General features: G+C 46.2%; 1 protein-coding gene across 1 annotated transcript in view; it reads left to right on the forward strand.

Moving 5' to 3' along the window:
• wls (Wnt ligand secretion mediator) overlaps positions 1-22,636 on the forward strand; it is a 77,560-nt gene that overhangs the window by 18,855 nt on the left and 36,069 nt on the right. Inside the window, exons 3-5 of the mRNA XM_084313138.1 lie at positions 11,673-11,797; positions 13,084-13,245; positions 14,625-14,761. Coding sequence (XP_084169264.1) covers positions 11,673-11,797; positions 13,084-13,245; positions 14,625-14,761 — 424 coding nt within the window. The remainder of the gene's footprint in view (positions 1-11,672; positions 11,798-13,083; positions 13,246-14,624; positions 14,762-22,636) is intronic.

A 22,636-nucleotide genomic window follows, 5' to 3' on the forward strand; every position in this document is an offset into this window, starting at 1 on the left:
TCCTCTCACTTCCTCATCTCACTTCCAGTCCCCTCTCATCTCCCTTCCTCTCCTCTCACCTCACTTCCTCTCCTCTCACTTCCTCTCATCTCACTTCCTCTCCTCTCACTTCCTCTCCTCTCACTTCCTCTCCTCTCACTTCCTCTCCTCTCACATCACTTCCTCTCACCTCACTTCCTCTCACCTCACTTCCTCTCCTCTCACTTCCTCTCATCTCACTTCCTCTCCTCTCACATCACTTCCTCTCTCCTCTCACCTCACTTCCTCTCCTCTCACTTCCTCTCCTCTCACTTCCTCTCACATCACTTCCTCTCCTCTCACTTCCTCTCACATCACTTCCTCTCTCCTCTCACATCACTTCCTCTCTCCTCTCACCTCACTTCCTCTCCTCTCACTTCCTCTCATCTCACTTCCTCTCCTCTCTCCTCTCGCCTCCTCTCCTCTCACATCACTTCCTCTCCTCTCACTTCCTCTCATCTCACTTCCTGTCCCCTCTCATCTCACCTCCTCTCGCCTCCTCTCCTCTCACTTCCTCTCATCTCACTTCCTCTTCTCTCACTCCTCTCCTCTCACCTCCGTCCATGTGTGAAGTGAACGAGAATCCAGATTAAAGAGATGCCCTCATGAGAGGAGTGTGTTTTACGGTAGACATGGACGCCGGTGTTCAGTACGACAGGAGAACCCACAGGAGTCTGGGGTCGTTACAAGAAGCAGGGAAAGAAGGGATTAGAGGAGAGAAAATAGGTCATGAAGAAAGAGAGAATCTTCTATAGACGGGATGGGAATTTAGGAGAGAGGGGGGGGAGGAGAAGGGGGGTGGGATGAGAGCAGCAGGAGGAGGAGGGGGGGGAGAGAGGAGGTGGAGGGGGGGAGATGGAGGAGGAGTGTTTAATTTAGGAACTACTTTCTACCAAAGTACACCCATATATCACAATGAGAGGTGTAGTTCAGTAGAAAATAGTTCCTACACGAAACTGTTCACGAATGCTTTTATCCAAAGTGCTTTACAACTTATGCCTCACATTCACCCAATCACTCACACATTCATACCGACGGAGGAGGCGCCCACGCAAGGTGCCAACCTGCTCATTGGGAGCAATTAGGGGTTAAGTGTCGAGGACACTTGGACACGCTGCCCGGAAGGAGCGGGAATCGAAACGGGAACCATCCTGAGCCGCTCGTTCACAACAAGCTCTATGGATTATGCCGACTAAACCGGGTCATGATTTCTGGAAAGAGACGTTTCTTTCTGAGTAGGGATGCATAAGATATCAGTGACCATATCGATATTGTCCAGTATCTGTGATTTTATTTTCGTATATCGGTGAGGGTCTGATGGGCAGATGTATATCGGCAATCATACACCGACTAGTGACAGTGTTTTTATTTTATTTTTTATTCTACATCAAAGGGAAGTGAAAATGGGTTATGTTTATTTATACGACCTCAACTCTACACAGATAATGATGACCTGTAGGGCTGAGCCCAAACGTTCAAAAACAGGCTTCGGAGAGGACAGCCTTAATGACCTGGTCATCGGGGTCATTATCTCACATTCCTGGTCTCGGTGGAAGCGGTTTGTGGGGGTTGTTTTCTGGCACCGCTGCCAGACAGGCTGTGATTCACCCTGGGCCTCATATCCCCCCCTCCCCCTGCCAGATGTAGTAGCACCAAATCAGAACCGATAGAAAACACAGAACCAGAATCCATAGATGGAATAGTCACTCTCAATTATATTGTTGGTAGAATTTCACATGGTTAATAAACCCATGATAACAGCAGTATTACCAGTGTGTCTGTCGAGAGTCAATAGTCACTTTATTGTCCCATCGGCTGGGAAATTTGTTTTGGGCTTACACACCCACACGACAGCCACAGACGGATACATACAGACATGATGCAACTGACTCCAAACAGAGGAGATACACAAGGAAAAAATTACAGGAAAGTACCTGCACAGCAGGATGTCTGGCAACACCACATATATATAGAATACTATACCCAAATATCGATAATATAACAACCAAATATCAGTTATTCGATAATTGCCAGTAGGGCTGCAACTAATGACTAATTTGGTAGTCGACTAATCTGCCGATTATTTTTTCGATTAGTCGACTAATCGAAAACCAATGTAAACAACAACAAAAAAAAACAATTTTTTTTTTTTTTTTTTTAATTACCTATCTTTGTGAAAGTGGCTTCTCAGCTCTGGTCCAGCTGAAGACAGAGCAGAGGAACAGATTGGACATGGAGCATGACCTCAGAGTTGCTTGTCTACCATCACCCCAGACTTTGAGACTCTTGTCAGGACCAAACAACAACATCATAACATGATGATCCCATAGCAAATTAAAATAATGACTCATGAAACATTTGAATTTGGATCTTTAAGCCACTTTAAATGAAAATGTATTTGAAGAACAATACAGCAATCACTCATAACAAGATAAATAAATTAAATAATACAAATTAAAGTGGAAGTGTACTTTAAATAACTTTTGTTTGCTGTGTGTGAGAGGAGTCCGTGTGTGTGTATGTGTGTGTGTCTTACTCTGATCGCTGTGTGAGTGAGAGGTGTGTACTGTGTAATTTGTGTATGTGTGTGTGTCTTACTCTGATCGCTGTGTGTGAGTGAGAGGAGTGTGTATGTGTGTGTGTCTTACTCTGATCGCTGTGTGTGAGTGAGAGGAGTGTGTATGTGTGTGTCTTACTCTGATCGCTGTGTGTGAGTGAGAGGAGTGTGTATGTGTGTGTCTTACTCTGATCGCTGTGTGTGAGTGAGAGGAGTGCGTGTGTAATGTATTGTGTGTCTAGTCTGATCATCATCTCCTGCAGGGGAACAATGTTTTCAGTGTCCAAAATTTGCTATGGGATCATCATGTTATGATGTTGTCTGGAACCCTGAGAAGCCACTCTCACAAAGATAGGTAGTGCACAAAAAAAAAAAAAAAAATTAAATAATTTTTTTTTTATGACTAATCGACGCAACAATTTCTCGTCGACGATTTTTTATAATCGACATCGTCGATTATGTCGACTAATCGTTGCAGCCTTGCCAGCCATTTATCTGGCACTATTTAAAAGTTGAACTGAGATCGGAATAAAGGAGTTTTTAAACCTATTTAGTCTAGAGCGTGGGACTCTAAACCTCCTCCCAGAGGCCAGTAGCTCATACTCTCCATGTAAAACATGGGGGGGGGGGGGGGGGGGGGTCCGAGACTATTCTATTGGCTTGCCTCCCTGTCTGCCTACGTCTTTTATAGCTGTCTGTCTGCCTACGTCTTTTACAGCTGTCTGTCTGCCTACGTCTTTTATAGCTGTCTGTCTGCCTACGTCTTTTATAGCTGTCTGTCTGCCTACGTCTTTTACAACTGTGTCTGTCTGCCTACGTCTTTTATAGCTGTCTGTCTGCCTACGTCTTTTATAGCTGTCTGTCTGCCTACGTCTTTTATAGCTGTCTGTCTGCCTACGTCTTTTATAGCTGTCTGTCTGCCTACGTCTTTTATAGCTGTGTCTGTCTGCCTACGTCTTTTATAGCTGTCTGTCTGCCTACGTCTTTTATAGCTGTCTGTCTGCCTACGTCTTTTATAGCTGTCTGTCTGCCTACGTCTTTTACAGCTGTCTGTCTGCCTACGTCTTTTATAGCTGTCTGTCTGCCTACGTCTTTTATAGCTGTCTGTCTGCCTACGTCTTTTATAGCTGTCTGTCTGCCTACGTCTTTTATAGCTGTCTGTCTGCCTACGTCTTTTATAGCTGTCTGTCTGCCTACGTCTTTTATAGCTGTCTGTCTGCCTACGTCTTTTATAGCTGTCTGTCTGCCTACGTCTTTTACAGCTGTTTCTGTCTGCCTACGTCTTTTACAGCTGTGTCTGTCTGCCTACGTCTTTTATAGCTGTCTGTCTGCCTACGTCTTTTATAGCTGTCTGTCTGCCTACGTCTTTTATAGCTGTCTGTCTGCCTACGTCTTTTACAACTGTGTCTGTCTGCCTACGTCTTTTATAGCTGTCTGTCTGCCTACGTCTTTTATAGCTGTCTGTCTGCCTACGTCTTTTATAGCTGTCTGTCTGCCTACGTCTTTTACAGCTGTGTCTGTCTGCGTCTTTTACAACTGTCTGTCTGTCTGCCTACGTCTTTTACAACTGTCTGTCTGTCTGCGTCTTTTACAACTGTCTGTCTGTCTGCGTCTTTTATAGCTGTCTGTCTGCCTACGTCTTTTATAGCTGTCTGTCTGCCTACGTCTTTTACAGCTGTCTGTCTGTCTGCGTCTTTTATAGCTGTCTGTCTGTCTGCGTCTTTTATAGCTGTCTGTCTGCCTACGTCTTTTATAGCTGTCTGTCTGCCTACGTCTTTTATAGCTGTCTGTCTGCCTACGTCTTTTACAGCTGTCTGTCTGCCTACGTCTTTTATAGCTGTCTGTCTGCCTACGTCTTTTATAGCTGTCTGTCTGCCTACGTCTTTTATAGCTGTCTGTCTGCCTACGTCTTTTATAGCTGTCTGTCTGCCTACGTCTTTTATAGCTGTCTGTCTGCCTACGTCTTTTATAGCTGTCTGTCTGCCTACGTCTTTTATAGCTGTCTGTCTGCCTACGTCTTTTACAGCTGTGTCTGTCTGCGTCTTTTACAACTGTCTGTCTGTCTGCGTCTTTTATAGCTGTCTGTCTGCCTACGTCTTTTATAGCTGTCTGTCTGCCTACGTCTTTTACAGCTGTGTCTGTCTGCGTCTTTTACAACTGTCTGTCTGTCTGCCTACGTCTTTTACAGCTGTGTCTGTCTGCGTCTTTTACAACTGTCTGTCTGTCTGCGTCTTTTATAGCTGTCTGTCTGCCTACGTCTTTTATAGCTGTCTGTCTGCCTACGTCTTTTACAGCTGTGTCTGTCTGCCTACGTCTTTTATAGCTGTCTGTCTGTCTGCGTCTTTTATAGCTGTCTGTCTGCCTACGTCTTTTACAACTGTCTGTCTGTCTGCGTCTTTTACAACTGTCTGTCTGCCTACATCTTTTACAACTGTCTGTCTGCCTACGTCTTTTACAACTGTCTGTCTGTCTGCGTCTTTTACAACTGTGTCTGTCTGCCTACGTCTTTTACAACTGTCTGTCTGCCTACGTCTTTTACAACTGTCTGTCTGTCTGCGTCTTTTACAACTGTGTCTGTCTGCCTACATCTTTTACAACTGTCTGTCTGCCTACATCTTTTACAACTGTCTGTCTGCCTACATCTTTTACAACTGTCTGTCTGCCTACGTCTTTTACAACTGTCTGTCTGTCTGCGTCTTTTACAACTGTGTCTGTCTGCCTACATCTTTTACAACTGTCTGTCTGCCTACATCTTTTACAACTGTCTGTCTGCCTACGTCTTTTACAACTGTCTGTCTGTCTGCCTACGTCTTTTACAACTGTCTGTCTGCCTACGTCTTTTACAACTGTCTGTCTGCCTACATCTTTTACAACTGTCTGTCTGCCTACATCTTTTACAACTGTCTGTCTGCCTACATCTTTTACAACTGTCTGTCTGCCTACGTCTTTTACAACTGTCTGTCTGCCTACATCTTTTACAACTGTCTGTCTGCCTACCTACGTCTTTTACAACTGTCTGTCTGCCTACGTCTTTTACAACTGTGTCTGTCTGCCTACGTCTTTTACAACTGTATGTCTGTCTACATCTTTTACAACTGTCTGTCTGCCTACATCTTTTACAACTGTCTGTCTGCCTACGTCTTTTACAACTGTGTCTGTCTGCCTACGTCTTTTACAACTGTGTCTGTCTGCCTACGTCTTTTACAACTGTCTGTCTGTCTGCCTACGTCTTTTACAACTGTCTGTCTGCCTACGTCTTTTACAACTGTATGTCTGTCTACATCTTTTACAACTGTCTGTCTGCCTACATCTTTTACAACTGTCTGTCTGCCTACGTCTTTTACAACTGTGTCTGTCTGCCTACGTCTTTTACAACAGTGTCTGTCTGCCTACGTCTTTTACAACTGTCTGTCTGTCTGCCTACGTCTTTTACAACTGTGTCTGTCTGCCTACGTCTTTTACAACTGTCTGTCTGTCTGCGTCTTTTACAACTGTGTCTGTCTGCGTCTTTTACAACTGTCTGTCTGTCTGCGTCTTTTACAACTGTGTCTGTCTGCCTACGTCTTTTACAACTGTGTCTGTCTGCCTACATCTTTTACAACTGTGTCTGTCTGCCTACGTCTTTTACAACTGTGTCTGTCTGCCTACGTCTTTTACAACTGTCTGTCTGTCTACGTCTTGGAAGAAGAAGTCTTTATTGTCATGCAGATTTAACACACACATGCGATGGGCGACCCACAGAAACACAGAAACATGCACTGAGTCGCTGTCGCTGATGAAATGTTCTCTGCACTCCCCCCCCCCCCCCCCCCCAGCAGATGGGAGCAGACGAGCGCTCCGCCCGGGGACCAATCCCAAGTGCTCCTGTCCGTCTTCGTCAGGGACGGACCATCATGTTTTTCCATTGGGTTTATCTTATCGGGAGGGGAAACCCTTGCGAGCACGGGGGAGAACATGCAAACTCCACACAGAAAGGCCCGGGAGATACCCCACCTGGGTAACTGGCAACACGGCAACCTGGTCCCCAAGCGGGAATTGAACCCAGGACCTTCTAGCTGTGAGGCGACAGTGTTGACCACTACACCACCGTGCTGTGTCTGTCTGCCTACGTCTTTTCCACAATTTTCAATGGCTAGTATGATGGTAGTGTCGCTATTTTGAACCAAGTAGCGATCTCTGTAGTGTAGCTATTTTTAGACCCCAAGTAGTGACGTAGCGTGAGCAAACGCTACACCGCTACTGTCCGGAGAAATGGACTGCTAAATAAAGATTTGTGAAAAAATTTAATCCCCGGAGAAAACCCACTATGATTGGTTGGTTGGTTGGTTGGTTTAGATATGAGTATGACGACTCACGATTGGAATGCCTTCCATCACATTTCTATCCTGTTCATTGACTGATCAATTTGGCTGCAGCCTTATTTAGCGCATCGTGCAAACATGCTGCTGTTGGTCTGGACTGGTCCTCTGAGCTCCTCTCCAGTCAAACATACTGTTGCAAGTCTGGACTGGTCCTCTGAGCTTCTCTCCAGTCAAACATGCTGCTGCTGGTCTGGACTGGTCCTCTTAGCTCCTCTCCAGTCAAACATACTGCTGCTGGTCTGGACTGGTCCTCTGAGCTCCTCTCCAGTCAAACATACTGCTGCTGGTCTGGACTGGTCCTCTTAGCTCCTCTCCAGTCAAACATACTGCTGCTGGTCTGGACTGGTCCTCTGAGCTCCTCTCCAGTCAAACATACTGCTGCTGGTCTGGACTGGTCCTCTGAGCTCCTCTCCAGTCAAACATACTGCTGCTGGTCTGGACTGGTCCTCTGAGCTCCTCTCCAGTCAAACATACTGCTGCTGGTCTGGACTGGTCCTCTGAGCTCCTCTCCAGTCAAACATACTGTTGCTGGTCTGGACTGGTCCTCTGAGCTCCTCTCCAGTCAAACATACTGCTGCTGGTCTGGACTGGTCCTCTGAGCTCCTCTCCAGTCAAACATGCTGTTGCTGGTCTGGACTGGTCCTCTGAGCTCCTCTCCAGTCAAACATACTGCTGCTGGTCTGGACTGGTCCTCTGAGCTCCTCCAGTCAAACATGCTGTTGCTGGTCTGGACTGGTCATCTGAGCTCCTCTCCAGTCAAACATACTGCTGCTGGTCTGGACTGGTCATCTGAGCTCCTCTCCAGTCAAACATACTGCTGCTGGTCTGGACTGGTCCTCTGAGCTCCTCTCCAGTCAAACATGCTGCTGCTGGTCTGGACTGGTCCTCTGAGCTCCTCTCCAGTTGAGCTCCTGGTCTGGACTGGTCCTCTGAGCTCCTCTCCAGTCGAGCTGCTGCTGCTGCAGGGTTTAATCTGTCGTCTCTAGAGCCTCCTTTCTCTCCTGTACTGTACTCTGTGGCGCCTGAACACAGAGCATCACTGGTGTCACAGACTACAAGCTTAGCTGTTGGCACGGGACTTCCTGTTGGTTTGGTGCGTGAGCCTCAGACAGTTCATGTGTTACTATAGCAGCATTCCAGCTTGGAACATTCCAACTGTCTGAGCCTTACTCTAGTCTAGAGCCACACTGGGCCACGGCAGAGCAGGAAGCCTCACTCTAGAGCCACACTGGGCCACAGGAGAGCAGGAAGCCTCACTCTAGAGCCACACTGGGCCACAGGAGAGCAGGAAGCCTCACTCTAGAGCCACACTGGGCCACGGTAGAGCAGGAAGCCTCACTCTAGAGCCACACTGGGCCACGGCAGAGCAGGAAGCCTCACCCTAGAGCCACACTGGGCCACAGGAGAGCAGGAAGCCTCACTCTAGAGCCACACTGGGCCACAGGAGAGCAGGAAGCCTCACTCTAGAGCCACACTGGGCCACAGGAGAGCAGGAAGCCTCACTCTAGAGCCACACTGGGCCACAGGAGAGCAGGAAGCCTCACTCTAGAGCCACACTGGGCCACAGGAGAGCAGGAAGCCTCACTCTAGAGCCACACTGGGCCACAGGAGAGCAGGAAGCCTCACTCTAGAGCCACACTGGGCCACGGCTCTCTCTAGCCCCTCCCTGAGGGTCTCGGAGCTGGGAGAAATAATCGGTTTGAATAATCCTGGTTCTACGTTTATGTGCAAAAGAGAGAAGGAAGGGAAAGGGTGAGCAAGGCTGAGCTGGGTGGTGCTGAACTGACTCAGCAGGGCAGTATGGATGTGTGGACTGAACTGTGATACAGATAAGAGAAGTATTTTCCAGTGTGGTGATGTAAAGCCGTGCACCGTTAGCTTTGGATAAACATCCGTGTTTACATGTTCCAAGGCTGCCGCTACCTTTCCCCTGTTCAGCGTTTCCTGAAATACTTTACAATCCTTTAGAAATCACCAAAATACGGTGCCATCCCATACAGAATTAAATCACCACTGATGACAAAGTAATGTTTATTTCCAGTTTTTGGGTAAATCTTTGCAAGTTGGTGTATTTTGATCAAGGACATTGTTAAAGGCCTGGGAGCAGCACATGGTGGTTGGAAATAGAGCAGCATCCCATGTTCATCACCCCTTTACATGTCCATGGCCACTCCTTGGTTTTAAACCATACCTCAAGTTGTAACTCTGCATCAACAAGTTAAGACGTATTGATTTCATTGAAGCAGTTTGAAAACCATTGGGTTTGATTATCCGTTTAAGGAAGCCTTTGGTTTTGATCACTGCCTCAGTTAATCAAGTCTGCTGGTAGACGGCACACGCTTTCAGACTGGTTAACCCCACCCACCTGCCCTGCTCCACCCCAGGAACCAGCCCCCCCCCCCCCCCCCCCCCCTGGCAGGGCTCCAGCAATAACACAGCTGTTCAGAAGGGCTGGTTTCCGTGGAGATGGCTGCTGGACTGGTTTCCGTGGAGATTGCTGGTGGACTGGGGTGGAATGTTTGTCTTCAGTAAGCTGACATTCAGGGCAGTGCTGTGGAGGAGAGAGGAGGGGGAGAGGAGAGGAGGGAGGGGAGGAGAGGAGAAGGGAGGTGATGGAGGAAGAGGAGGGGATGGGGGGAGGGAGGAGGGGAGGAGAGAGGAGAGGAGTTAGGGGGACAGTCGACTGCCAATACCCACCCTTCTCTTGCTGTGTCTGTCGCTCTCTCTCTCTCTGTCTCTCTCTCTCTCTCTCTCTCTCTCTCTCTCTCTCTCTCTCTCTCTCTCTCTCTCTCTCTCTCTCTCTCTCTCTCTCTCTCTCTCTGTCTGTCTCTCTCCTTGGTTCCAGCTTGTTTCATATCATCACAAAGGCTTCACTGGAGGCAGGAGAACACTTTGTAATGTGATCTGAAGATGTACTTTTAATGGCTCTGTGTGTGTGAGAGAGAGAGAGAGAGAGAGAGAGAGAGAGAGAGAGAGAGAGAGAGAGACTAGGTGGTCTGGTCGGTCATGATTCTCATGAATAAGACGTTCTAGTAAACAACACCTTTTCACTGCCGGTTATGAGTCATCCACATTCAGCTGAAACAGAGTACCTGTTACACATGGTTCTGACTAGGGATGCCGCAGTCGGTATCGGCCAATATTCAGTATAAATATGAGATTGGGGAATTCCGATAATGCTTTCTAGTCGCCGATTGCGAAAATGTCTGCCGCGAAAAACATGAGCCAATTATCAGCGGAGTTGGTGTCATTGTCGCATGTTAACTAACCTAAAACATGTCGGCTGTGTGGAACTATTACAAAGTGTCTGAGACTTGATTGATTGATTGAAAACTTTAACAGATTGCAGAATGGGTACAGTACAGCTCAATACATACAATTGTTAAGGGGATGCAGACCAGAGAAAGACTTTCGTCTTGTTTACATCAGGGTCCCCCATTTTCAATTCATCATATTAAATAAAGACAAATGCAACACATGCCATCTGCAATGTATGCCAGGATAAAATACCTCGTGGGGGAAGCAATGTAAAAAGTTTAGTTTCAACACAACAGATTTAATAAGACACTTGAAGTCCCATCACCCAGAGGAGCATGGAGAGTTCGTTAAGCTTACCGCGGAGAGTAAAAAGAAAAAGGCAGAGAAAGAACCAAAACGTCCGCTAACGCCAACCACTTTAGAGAGAACCCGTGCGTATAACTGATCGTCGGAAGGCTAAAGCGATCACAAGAAAAGTCATGGAATTCATAGGGCTGGACGACCAGCCATTAACACATTGACCGCCAGCAGCAGGGGGCGCTGATCCCCCTTCAGCGCCAGGTCTTTATTCAATGGATATAGTTTTAGAATGCCAGATTTGCGAGTCCTAAAACTATATTTTATATTATAGCTATGGATCTAATAACGCGGCCGACTGTCAGTGAGTTGCTTCTGGTCAACATGCAAAAAACAGATTGTTTTTTCATTGGTACATTTCCGTTTTATACCGTTTTGAATATGAGTGATTCTGAGTAATTCCAGGAAAAGACGAGAAAAATGCATTTTAGTGTAATCCAGTCATCGCGTTGTAATCTTTCGGCTGATTATCTAATCATCCTGAAATCAATTCTAGATTATCATTATTATATCTCCTCGTGCATACATGAAATGGCCCTCGTAGTGGGGCACCCTCCCCACTAACCTACATTACAATATACTAGCCTAAACTACAATATTCTTTCCTCTCCAAGCCCTCCCAGAGAACAGTCGCATATCTTTCCCTCTCCTAGACAATCTTTCCTCCCTCCCTCCCGCCGCAACGACACCCGGTGTTGCTGCAGCCGACTATCGCATAATGGTGTCTCAGGCATTCTGTAGTCGACATGTGTCAACAAATGTACATGTCTGTTTGAATTTATGTTGTGCCGTTGTTACTGTAAACATTTAATGATTGTGATATGATGTTGTTAATGAGACGATGAGCTGTATGTGTGTGTCACTGGAATTTCCCCGTGAGGGAGTAATGAAATATATCCTTATCCTTATATACTAACCTACATTTAATTTTTTCCTTTTGTAAAAAAAAGACGTTAAAAAAACAGATTTTGTTTTATTAAGCACTTTGTAACATTGTGTTTTGAAAAGTGTTTACAATCAAATATTTCTTATTGGTATTTGTATTTGATTTATATTTGTGCATACACTACAGTACAGACTGAGTTCTTCTGCCTGTAGTAAATACTAACGGTCTCTTCCAGAGGACGGAGCCATGGTCACCATAGACGTGGGTCTGGCCTACAGAGACGACAGCCTGAGTGAGTGGACCGAGATGGCCCACTCTATAGAGCAGAGGAAGCTCAGCTGTAACTTCACCACCACCAAGGTATTATTATTATTATATATGTTTTATAGGAATACTATTAACACCACCAAGGTATTATATAGTTATTATATGAAGACTATCGACACCACCAATGTATTATTATTATTATTATTATTATTATTATTATTATTATTATTATTATTATTATTATTATTATTATTATTATTATTATTATTATTATTATTATTATTATTATTATTATTATTATTATTATTATTATTATTATATAGTTATTATAGGAAGACTATTGACACCACCAAGGTATTATTATATATATATATATATATATATATATATATATATATATATAACACCATCAAGGTATTATCATATAGTTAATAGTAACCCAGCTGTGTTCTGATATGAGAACAGTGTTGTATTGACCCAGCTGTGAGAACAGTGATATGAGAGCCAGCTGTGTTCTGTGAGAACAGTGATATGAGAGCCAGCTGTGTTCTGTGAGAACAGTGATATGAGAGCCAGCTGTGTTCTGTGAGAACAGTGATATGAGAGCCAGCTGTGTTCTGTGAGAACAGTGATATGAGAGCCAGCTGTGTTCTCTGAGAACAGTGATATGAGAGCCAGCTGTGAGAACAGTGATATGAGAGCCAGCTGTGTTCTGTGAGAACAGTGATATGAGAGCCAGCTGTGTTCTCTGAGAACAGTGATATGAGAGCCAGCTGTGAGAACAGTGATATGAGAGCCAGCTGTGTTCTGTGAGAACAGTGATATGAGAGCCAGCTGTGTTCTCTGAGAACAGTGATATGAGAGCCAGCTGTGAGAACAGTGATATGAGAGCCAGCTGTGTTCTGTGAGAACAGTGATATGAGAGCCAGCTGTGTTCTGTGAGAACAGTGATATGAGAGCCAGCTGTGTTCTGTGAGAACAGTGATATGAGAGCCAGCTGTGTTCTCTGAGAACAGTGATATGAGAGCCAGCTGTGAGAACAGTGATATGAGAGCCAGCTGTGTTCTTTGAGAACAGTGATATGAGAGCCAGCTGTGTTCTGTGAGAACAGTGATATGAGAGCCAGCTGTGTTCTGTGAGAACAGTGATATGAGAGCCAGCTGTGTTCTGTGAGAACAGTGATATGAGAGCCAGCTGTGTTCTGTGAGAACAGTGATATGAGAGCCAGCTGTGTTCTGTGAGAACAGTGATATGAGAGCCAGCTGTGTTCTGTGAGAACAGTGATATGAGAGCCAGCTGTGTTATCTGAGAACAGTGATATGAGACCCAGCTGTGTTCTCTGAGAACAGTGATATGAGAGCCAGCTGTGTTCTCTGCAGACCTATGAGAACGAGGGCCGTTACTACGAGTGTGACCTGCTGCCCTTCATGGAGGTGGGCAGCGTGGCCCACAAGTACTACCTGCTCAACATCCGCCTGCCAGTCAACGAGCGCAAGAAGGTCAACGTGGGCATCGGGGAGATCAAAGACATCCGGCTGGTGGTGAGTAGGACCGAGCGCCTGGTCCCACTCACTCACTCACTCACTCACTCACTCACTCACTCACGAAGCGCCTGGTGGTGAGTAGGACCGCGGGAAGCGCCTGGTCCCAACCACTCACTCACTCACACCCCCCTCCAGACCACCTCCTAGTTGAGCCACAGCCCCCCTCAGGACCACCTCCTAGTTGAGCCACATCCCCCCTCAGGACCACCTCCTAGTGGAGCCACAGACCCCCTCAGGACCACCTCCTAGTTGAGATACAGCCCCCCCCTCAGGACCACCTCCTAGTTGAGACTCAGCCCCCCTCAGGACCACCTCCTAGTTGAGATACAGCCCCCCTCAGGACCACCTCCTAGTTGAGATACAGCCCCCCTCTGGACCACCTCCTAGTTGAGATACAGCCCCCCCTCAGGACCACCTCCTAGTTGAGACTCAGCCCCCCTCAGGACCACCTCCTAGTTGAGATACAGCCCCCCTCAGGACCACCTCCTAGTTGAGCCACATCCCCCCTCAGGACCACCTCCTAGTTGAGCCACAGCCCCCCTCAGGACCACCTCCTAGTTGAGCCACATCCCCCCTCAGGACCACCTCCTAGTTGAGCCACAGCCCCCCTCAGGACCACCTCCTAGTGGAGCCACAGACCCCCTCAGGACCACCTCCTAGTGGAGCCACAGCCCCCCTCAGGACCTCCTCCTAGTTGAGCCACAGCCCCCCTCTCAGGACCACCTCCTAGTGGAGCCACATCCCCCCTCAGGACCACCTCCTAGTTGAGTTGTTGCAGGAAGACAACACTGGTCAGCTGTGGAGCATGGATAGTACCACGAACGTTGTTGCGTTAAAAGATAGCTTAGCGTTATCTAAAAGGTCAAAACAGCGATTTGTGTTTGCATTTCCAAATTGTGCCAACAACATGTTGCCCACTTTGCCCATGTTGCCCACTTTGCCCAAAATGTTCCTGTAAACATGTTGCATTTACCACGTAAACTATGCCTGGGCACAGTGATTTCATCACCTCAAAAGCCCTGTTGCTTTTTGAAAAATCCTTTAAGATGCCTTCTAAAACATGATCTCCCTAAACCAGAACAAACGACTTCGAACTACTCGAGTAATTCATGTGACTCGATCTGGGAAAACGTTACTTGCCCGTCCCTACTGTTTATTTATAAAACTACGGATGGGCCCAAAAAACAAATGCAGTCCAATACCGTTAAACTGTCAGAAATATGGTAAGACATGATGATATGAGCCGAGCCTCTCTCCTCTGTCTCTCTCTCCCCCTCTCTCTCCTCTCCATCTTCTCTCTCCATCTCTCTCTCTCTCCCCCCTCTCCTCTCTCTCCTCTCTCTATCTCTTCTCTCTCCTCTCTCTCTCCTCTCTAGGGCATCCACCAGAATGGAGGCTTCACCAAGGTCTGGTTCGCCATGAAGACCTTCCTCACCCCCAGCATCCTCATCATCTTGGTGTGGTACTGGAGACGTATCACCCTGATGACCCGCCCGCCCGTCCTGCTGGAGAAGTAAGACTTTAACTTCCTCATGGTGTCATCTTCCTCATGGTGTCATCTTCCTCATGGTGTCATCTTCCTCATGGTGTCGTCTTCCTCATGGTGTCTTCCTCATGGTCTCTTCCTCATGGTCTCTTCCTCATGGTGTCTTCCTCGAGGTGTCTTCCTCGAGGTGTCTTCCTCGAGGTGTCTTCCTCATGGTCTCTTCCTCATGGTGTCTTCCTCATGGTGTCTTCCTCATGGTCTCTTCCTCATGGTCTCTTCCTCATGGTGTCTTCCTCATGGTCTCTTCCTCATGGTCTCTTCCTCATGGTGTCTTCCTCATGGTCTCTTCCTCATGGTCTCTTCCTCATGGTGTCTTCCTCATGGTGTCTTCCTCATGGTCTCTTCCTCATGGTCTCTTCCTCATGGTGTCTTCCTCATGGTCTCTTCCTCATGGTGTCTTCCTCATGGTGTCTTCTTATGGTCTCTTCCTCATGGTGTCTTCCTCATGGTCTCTTCCTCATGGTCTCTTCCTTATGGTCTCTTCCTCATGGTGTCTTCCTCATGGTGTCTTCCTCATGGTCTCTTCCTCAACGTCTCTTCCTCATGGTGTCTTCTTATGGTCTCTTCCTCATGGTCTCTTCCTCAACGTCTCTTCCTCATGGTGTCTTCTTATGGTCTCTTCCTCATGGTGTCTTCCTCATGGTCTCTTCCTCATGGTCTCTTCCTCATGGTCTCTTCCTCATGGTCTCTTCCTCATGGTGTCTTCCTCATGGTGTCTTCCTCATGGTGTCTTCCTCATGGTCTCTTCTCATGGTCTCTTCCTCGAGGTCTCTTCCTCATGGTGTCTTCCTCATGGTGTCTTCCTCATGGTGTCTTCCTCATGGTCTCTTCCTCATGGTGTCTTCCTCATGGTCTCTTCCTCATGGTCTCTTCCTCATGGTCTCTTCCTCATGGTGTCTTCCTCATGGTCTCTTCCTCATGGTGTCTTCCTCATGGTCTCTTCCTCATGGTCTCTTCCTCATGGTCTCTTCCTCATGGTGTCTTCCTCATGGTCTCTTCCTCATGGTCTCTTCCTCATGGTCTCTTCCTCATGGTCTCTTCCTCATGGTGTCTTCCTCATGGTCTCTTCTCATGGTCTCTTCCTCATGGTCTCTTCTCATGGTCTCTTCCTCATGGTCTCTTCCTCATGGTCTCTTCCTCATGGTGTCTTCCTATGGTCTCTTCTTATGGTCTCTTCCTCATGGTCTCTTCCTCATGGTCTCTTCCTCATGGTGACTTCCTCATGGTGTCTTCCTCATGGTCTCTTCCTCATGGTGACTTCCTCATGGTCTCTTCCTCATGGTCTCTTCCTCATGGTGTCTTCCTCATGGTCTCTTCCTCATGGTCTCTTCCTCATGGTGTCTTCCTCATGGTGTCTTCCTCATGGTCTCTTCCTCATGGTGTCTTCCTCATGGTCTCTTCCTCATGGTCTCTTCCTCATGGTGACTTCCTCATGGTGTCTTCCTCATGGTGTCTTCCTCATGGTCTCTTCCTCATGGTGTCTTCCTCATGGTGTCTTCCTCATGGTCTCTTCCTCATGGTCTCTTCCTCATGGTCTCTTCCTCATGGTCTCTTCCTCATGGTCTCTTCCTCATGGTCTCTTCCTCATGGTCTCTTCCTCATGGTGTCTTCCTCATGGTGTCTTCCTCATGGTCTCTTCCTCATGGTCTCTTCCTCATGGTCTCTTCCTCATGGTCTCTTCCTCATGGTGTCTTCCTCATGGTCTCTTCCTCATGGTGTCTTCCTCATGGTCTCTTCCTCATGGTCTCTTCCTCGAGGTCTCTTCCTCATGGTGTCTTCCTCATGGTCTCTTCCTCATGGTGTCTTCCTCATGGTGTCTTCCTCGAGGTCTCTTCCTCATGGTCTCTTCCTCATGGTCTCTTCCTCATGGTCTCTTCCTCATGGTGTCTTCCTATGGTCTCTTCTTATGGTCTCTTCCTCATGGTCTCTTCCTCAACGTCTCTTCCTCATGGTGTCTTCTTATGGTCTCTTCCTCATGGTCTCTTCCTCAACGTCTCTTCCTCATGGTGTCTTCTTATGGTGTCTTCCTCATGGTGTCTTCCTCGAGGTCTCTTCCTCATGGTCTCTTCCTCATGGTGTCTTCCTATGGTCTCTTCTTATGGTCTCTTCCTCATGGTCTCTTCCTCATGGTCTCTTCCTCATGGTGACTTCCTCATGGTGTCTTCCTCATGGTCTCTTCCTCATGGTGACTTCCTCATGGTCTCTTCCTCATGGTCTCTTCCTCATGGTGTCTTCCTCATGGTCTCTTCCTCATGGTCTCTTCCTCATGGTGTCTTCCTCATGGTGTCTTCCTCATGGTCTCTTCCTCATGGTGTCTTCCTCATGGTCTCTTCCTCATGGTCTCTTCCTCATGGTGACTTCCTCATGGTGTCTTCCTCATGGTGTCTTCCTCATGGTCTCTTCCTCATGGTGTCTTCCTCATGGTGTCTTCCTCATGGTCTCTTCCTCATGGTCTCTTCCTCATGGTCTCTTCCTCATGGTCTCTTCCTCATGGTCTCTTCCTCATGGTCTCTTCCTCATGGTCTCTTCCTCATGGTCTCTTCCTCATGGTCTCTTCCTCATGGTGTCTTCCTCATGGTGTCTTCCTCATGGTCTCTTCCTCATGGTCTCTTCCTCATGGTCTCTTCCTCATGGTCTCTTCCTCATGGTGTCTTCCTCATGGTCTCTTCCTCATGGTGTCTTCCTCATGGTCTCTTCCTCATGGTCTCTTCCTCGAGGTCTCTTCCTCATGGTGTCTTCCTCATGGTCTCTTCCTCATGGTGTCTTCCTCATGGTGTCTTCCTCGAGGTCTCTTCCTCATGGTCTCTTCCTCATGGTCTCTTCCTCATGGTGTCTTCCTCATGGTCTCTTCCTCATGGTGTCTTCCTCGAGGTCTCTTCCTCATGGTGTCTTCCTTGAGGTGTCTTCCTCATGGTGGTAGAAAAGACTCACGCACATCCAAAGTGTAGTCACGGGTGCTTGACTCAAATAGATATGTAAAGTTGTGAAAAAAAGTCAGCACACCGTCTGCCGTGTTCCCAAGTTTAATATAATTTAACACAACGTTTCGGCCTGTGGCCTTTTTCAAGTGTCACCAACATGTGAACGGGGTGGGGTATATATACATATTATGGGATGAACCAGGTCAAGGTTTAAATCAATTAGCCTATAGGCTACAAATTTACAAAACATATTACAGCTTAAGTGTTAGAACATACGGTACATGGTTACAATAACAGTAGTAGTTAGATGTAACACACTTTCACATGTAAAATAGAGAACAAATATATAATGAGAACTTAAAAACAGAACCAGACAGAATGTGTGTATTTACAGGAAGGGTTTAATGTCAAACGCTTCATTAAGTCCAAGAGGGGCCATGGTCTGAAGGGTGTGTATATGGTAGGTCTCTCTCTGCAAGAGTAGTTTGCCATGGTCTCCTCCTCTGGCTGGTCTCTCTACCTTTTCAATGCCAGTGTATCTTAATGTGCTGATGTTGTGTCCTGCCTGTCTAAAATGTACTGCAACCGGGTTATGTTCATCACCACATCTGATGTTGCTGCGGTGTTCGCTGATGCGTGTTTTGAGTTGCCGGTTGGTTTTGCCTACATAGCTCAGGCCACATGGACATTTTATTAGGTAGATGACATGAGTGGAGCTACAGGTGATGAAGCCACGGACTCTTGAGGGTTTTACCATTAAGTGGATGTGTGTAGGTCTTGCTCTTGATAGTGTAACCACATTGTGCACAGTTGCTACACTTGTAGTTCCCATCCGGGGTGTTATCTAGGAACTTGGGTCTGTGAGCAGTGGGTGGGCTGTAGGATCTCACTAGTTGGTTTCTCAGGTTGGGGGGGGGGGGGGGGGGGGGGGGGGGCGCGGCGCGGCGTTTGTAGACTACGGTGGGAGGTTCCTTGAAGACAGATTGGAGTTTGGGATCAGAGTTGATGATGTGCCAGTGTTTATGTAGGATCTTTGTGAATTCAAAACCTACAGGAGAATATGTAGTGCAGCACAGCAGGGACTGGTCCTTAGTGGGTCTAATGCTAGGTTGCAGGCATTCGTCTTGTGTGGCCACATCAAAGCGGTTAGCAGCTTTATCTATCCATTCTGTAGGATACCCTCTCTCCTGGAATCTCCTGCTCAGGTCTGTGGACTGTCTCTGATTATAGACTATCAAGGCTGCAGATTCTCCTGGCTCTGTGAAACTGGCTGACTGGGAGGCTCTTAATGAGGTGGGTGGGATGGAAACTGTCACCCTGTAGTAAAGTGTTTCTGTCAGTAGGCTTGCGAAATAAATCAGTATGTATAGTGTTCCCCTCCTTGATGACCAAAACAGCCAAGAAACTGATGCTGCTGGGGCTGGCCTCTAGAGTGAAGCTCAAATTGGAGTTAGCTGCGTTGAGAGATACTTATGAAATGCCTCCAGTGACTCTTCACTCCCTGTCCAAATAATGAAAATATCGTTAATGTAGCGCTGATATATCAATATGTCTGGAATTCTTTTTTTTATCAACGGGGTCCAATATGTATTGATTCTCAAACTGACCCATGTACAGATTAGCATAGTTGGGGGCCATAGTACTCCCCATGGCCGTACCCTTGGTTTGAAGAGCGTGATCTGATTTGAACTTCTTAAAGTAATTGTTGGTCAGTACAGTTTCCATTAGGTCACATATGCAGGTAGTACTGGGTTTATCAGTCTCGGGTCTGAGGCTCAGAGAGGTGCGTGCCGCTTCAATCCCACCATCATGTGGGATCATGTTGGTGTACAGACCAGTCACATCTAAAGTGACAAACGTAGCATTGTCTGGTAGTACAGTGGCCTTTAGTTTGTTAATGAGATCAATGGAATCCCGTGGCAAACTACTTTTGCAGAGAGAGACCTACCACATACACACCCTTCAGACCATGGCCCCTCTTGGACTTAATGAAGAGTTTGACATTAAACCCTTCCTGTAAATACACACATTCTGTCTGGTTCTGTTTTTTTAAGTTTTCTCATTATATATTTTTTCTCTATTTTACATGTGAAAGTGTGTTACATCTAACTACTAACTACTACTGTTATTGTAACTATGTACCGTATGTTCTAACACTTAAGCTGTAATATGTTTTGTAAATTTGTAGCCTATAGGCTAATTGATTTAAACCTTGACCTGGTTCAACCCCTAATATGTATATATACCCCACCCCTTTTCACATGTTGGTGACACTTGAAAAAGGCCACAGGCCGAAACGTTGTGTTAAATTATATTAAACTTGGTAACACTGCAGACGGTGTGCTGACTTTTTTTCACAACTTCCTCATGGTGTCTTCGTCATGGGAACCCAAGTTTCATTTTTATTTGTTTATTTGCTGGTAGTAACGCACAGTAAAGCACAGTAATGCACAGTAATGTACAGTAATACACAGTATACAGTAATACACAGTAATACATTGTTGATGAATATTGTTACTCAGCTAGTCGCTTTGGATAAAAGCGTCAGCTAAATGACAAAATGTAATACACAGTAATGTACAGTAAATCACAGTAATACACAGTAATACTCTCCCGGGCAGCATGTCGATGTGTCCTTGAGCAAGACACTTAACCCCTAGTTGCTCCCGATGAGCAGGTTGGCACCTTGCATGGTCGCCTCCGCCGTCGGTGTGTGAGTGAATGGGTAAATTGTGAGGAACAAATTGTAAAGCGCTTTGTATAAAAGCGCTATATACATGCAGTCCATTTACCATTTAATACACAGTAATGTACAGTAATACACGGTTGATTGATTGATTGAATTGATTGATTGAATTGATTGATTGATTGATTGAAAACTTTATTAACAGATTGCAGAATGGGTACAATACAGTACAGCTCAATACACACAATTGTTAAGGGGATGCAGACCAGAGAAAGACTTTCGTCTTGTTTACACCAGGGTCCCCCATTTTCAATGTAATGTACAGTAAAGCACAGTTCCATAAAATAAAAAAGTGTTTCATAATCAAAGCACCGGTCAATTTGCACATTCCATGAGTGAAAAGAACATCTTATTTAGCCCCTTACTCAAAACAATAAATACACAACAGAAATAGATGGTCTGTATAACATGAGAAATAAAGAAATAGTCTGAAAGCTGTTTTACTTAACTGTCACCCTGAGATTCGTCAGTCAGTTAGTCAGCCAGCCAGGTAGGTAGGTTAGAACGCAGTGGATCAGACTGATCACTATGAGGTACACTCAGTGTTATTCTAAGCCCCTGCTGTGCGGGAAGACTGATCATTATCAGGTACACTCAGTGTTATTCTAAGCCCCTGCTGTGCAGGGAAGACTGATCATTATGAGGTACACTCAGTGTTATTCTAAGCCCCTGCTGTGCAGGGAAGACTGATCATTATGAGGTACGCGGATCCGCACAGGAAAACCAACCAAGCATGAAACACACAACCTGCCAGCTAGCGCGCGCGCACACACACACACACACACACACACACACACACACACACACACACACACACACACACACACACACACACACACACACACACACACACACACACACACACACACACACACACACACACACTCTCTCTCGCCTCTCTGTCTCTCTCCCCCTCTCTCTCTGTATCTCTCCCTCTCTCGCTCTCTCTCTCATGAATCAATCATTTTTGGGGGGAAAGCAATGCTTTTATTCTGCATCTTTCTAAAGTCTCTGTGGATGTAATATTATTATTTTAAAAGCTTACTCTACATCATCATGTTATTTATAGCACACATTCCACCAATAGGTACTTTTCATGTACATGAATGTGCTGTAAGTGTAATCTAAGTACACACACATGTATTACTTTAGTAAACTATTCTGTTGGTGAGCAAAGGTAACCAAACATCACAAGTATAATTTCAAGATATTTAAGCACACAGTACAACTTCACTCAAGATACCTCCATACTGTCTTTTACTATTATGCACTTTGCTTTTAAGTAATCTACCATGCCTATTATTATACCTACTATGATTATATGTATACTACTACCTACTATGATAATAGTATATAATACTATACCTATACTACTACCTACTGTGGGATATTTGTAGATATCCTGATGAAGAATGTCTCAGTCAACCGAGGCTTGGATAATAACAAGGGTTTATTAACCAAACAGATAGAATACATAGAGAGAATGGCTGAGGGTTTCCCCCCAGGTGATCAGCTTAATTACCCAGGTAAGAAGAACCTGGATAGATCTCGGGAGGAGACCTATATAGTTAACAAGGGGGGGGGATGTGGTCCCATTTGATAGATCAGATGGGGGGAGGGGGTACAGGTTTGGGGGACACAGGGGAGGGGGGTGATTCCACAGAGAGGGGGGGGGGCACAGGTAAGGGGAACATATTTACATGAGGACATATTATACCACACTACTATGCTAATATGTATGCTAATATGTATGCTAATATACTACTATGCACTCAAGACTATCACTCAAGTTCAACACTGATGCACAATCTTACAGAGTTGTACCCTTCCTGCTGACTTGTTGTACAATTCTTGTAAGTCGTTTTGGATAAAAGCGTTCAGCTAAATGACTAAATGTAAATGAATCAAAAGTATACCAACACTGAATACACGCGTGCACACAGACACACACACACACAGACACACACACACACAGACACACACACACACACATACACACACACACACACACACACATACACACAGGCGGTGTCTCTAGTGGCAGTATATGAGACATTCCCGGCATACCAGCTCAATGTGTTCTCACTTCATCTGCTGCATGTTGTGTCAGGAGGTCAAACATTCTGCTGTAATGTCATCAAACTGCGTTCGACAGCCCTGTGACGACTCCTCTCG

Source organism: Notolepis coatsorum (assembly GCF_963971535.1).
Source record: "Notolepis coatsorum genome assembly, chromosome: 4".
In the NCBI taxonomy this organism is placed as follows: Eukaryota; Metazoa; Chordata; class Actinopteri; order Aulopiformes; family Paralepididae; genus Notolepis; species Notolepis coatsorum.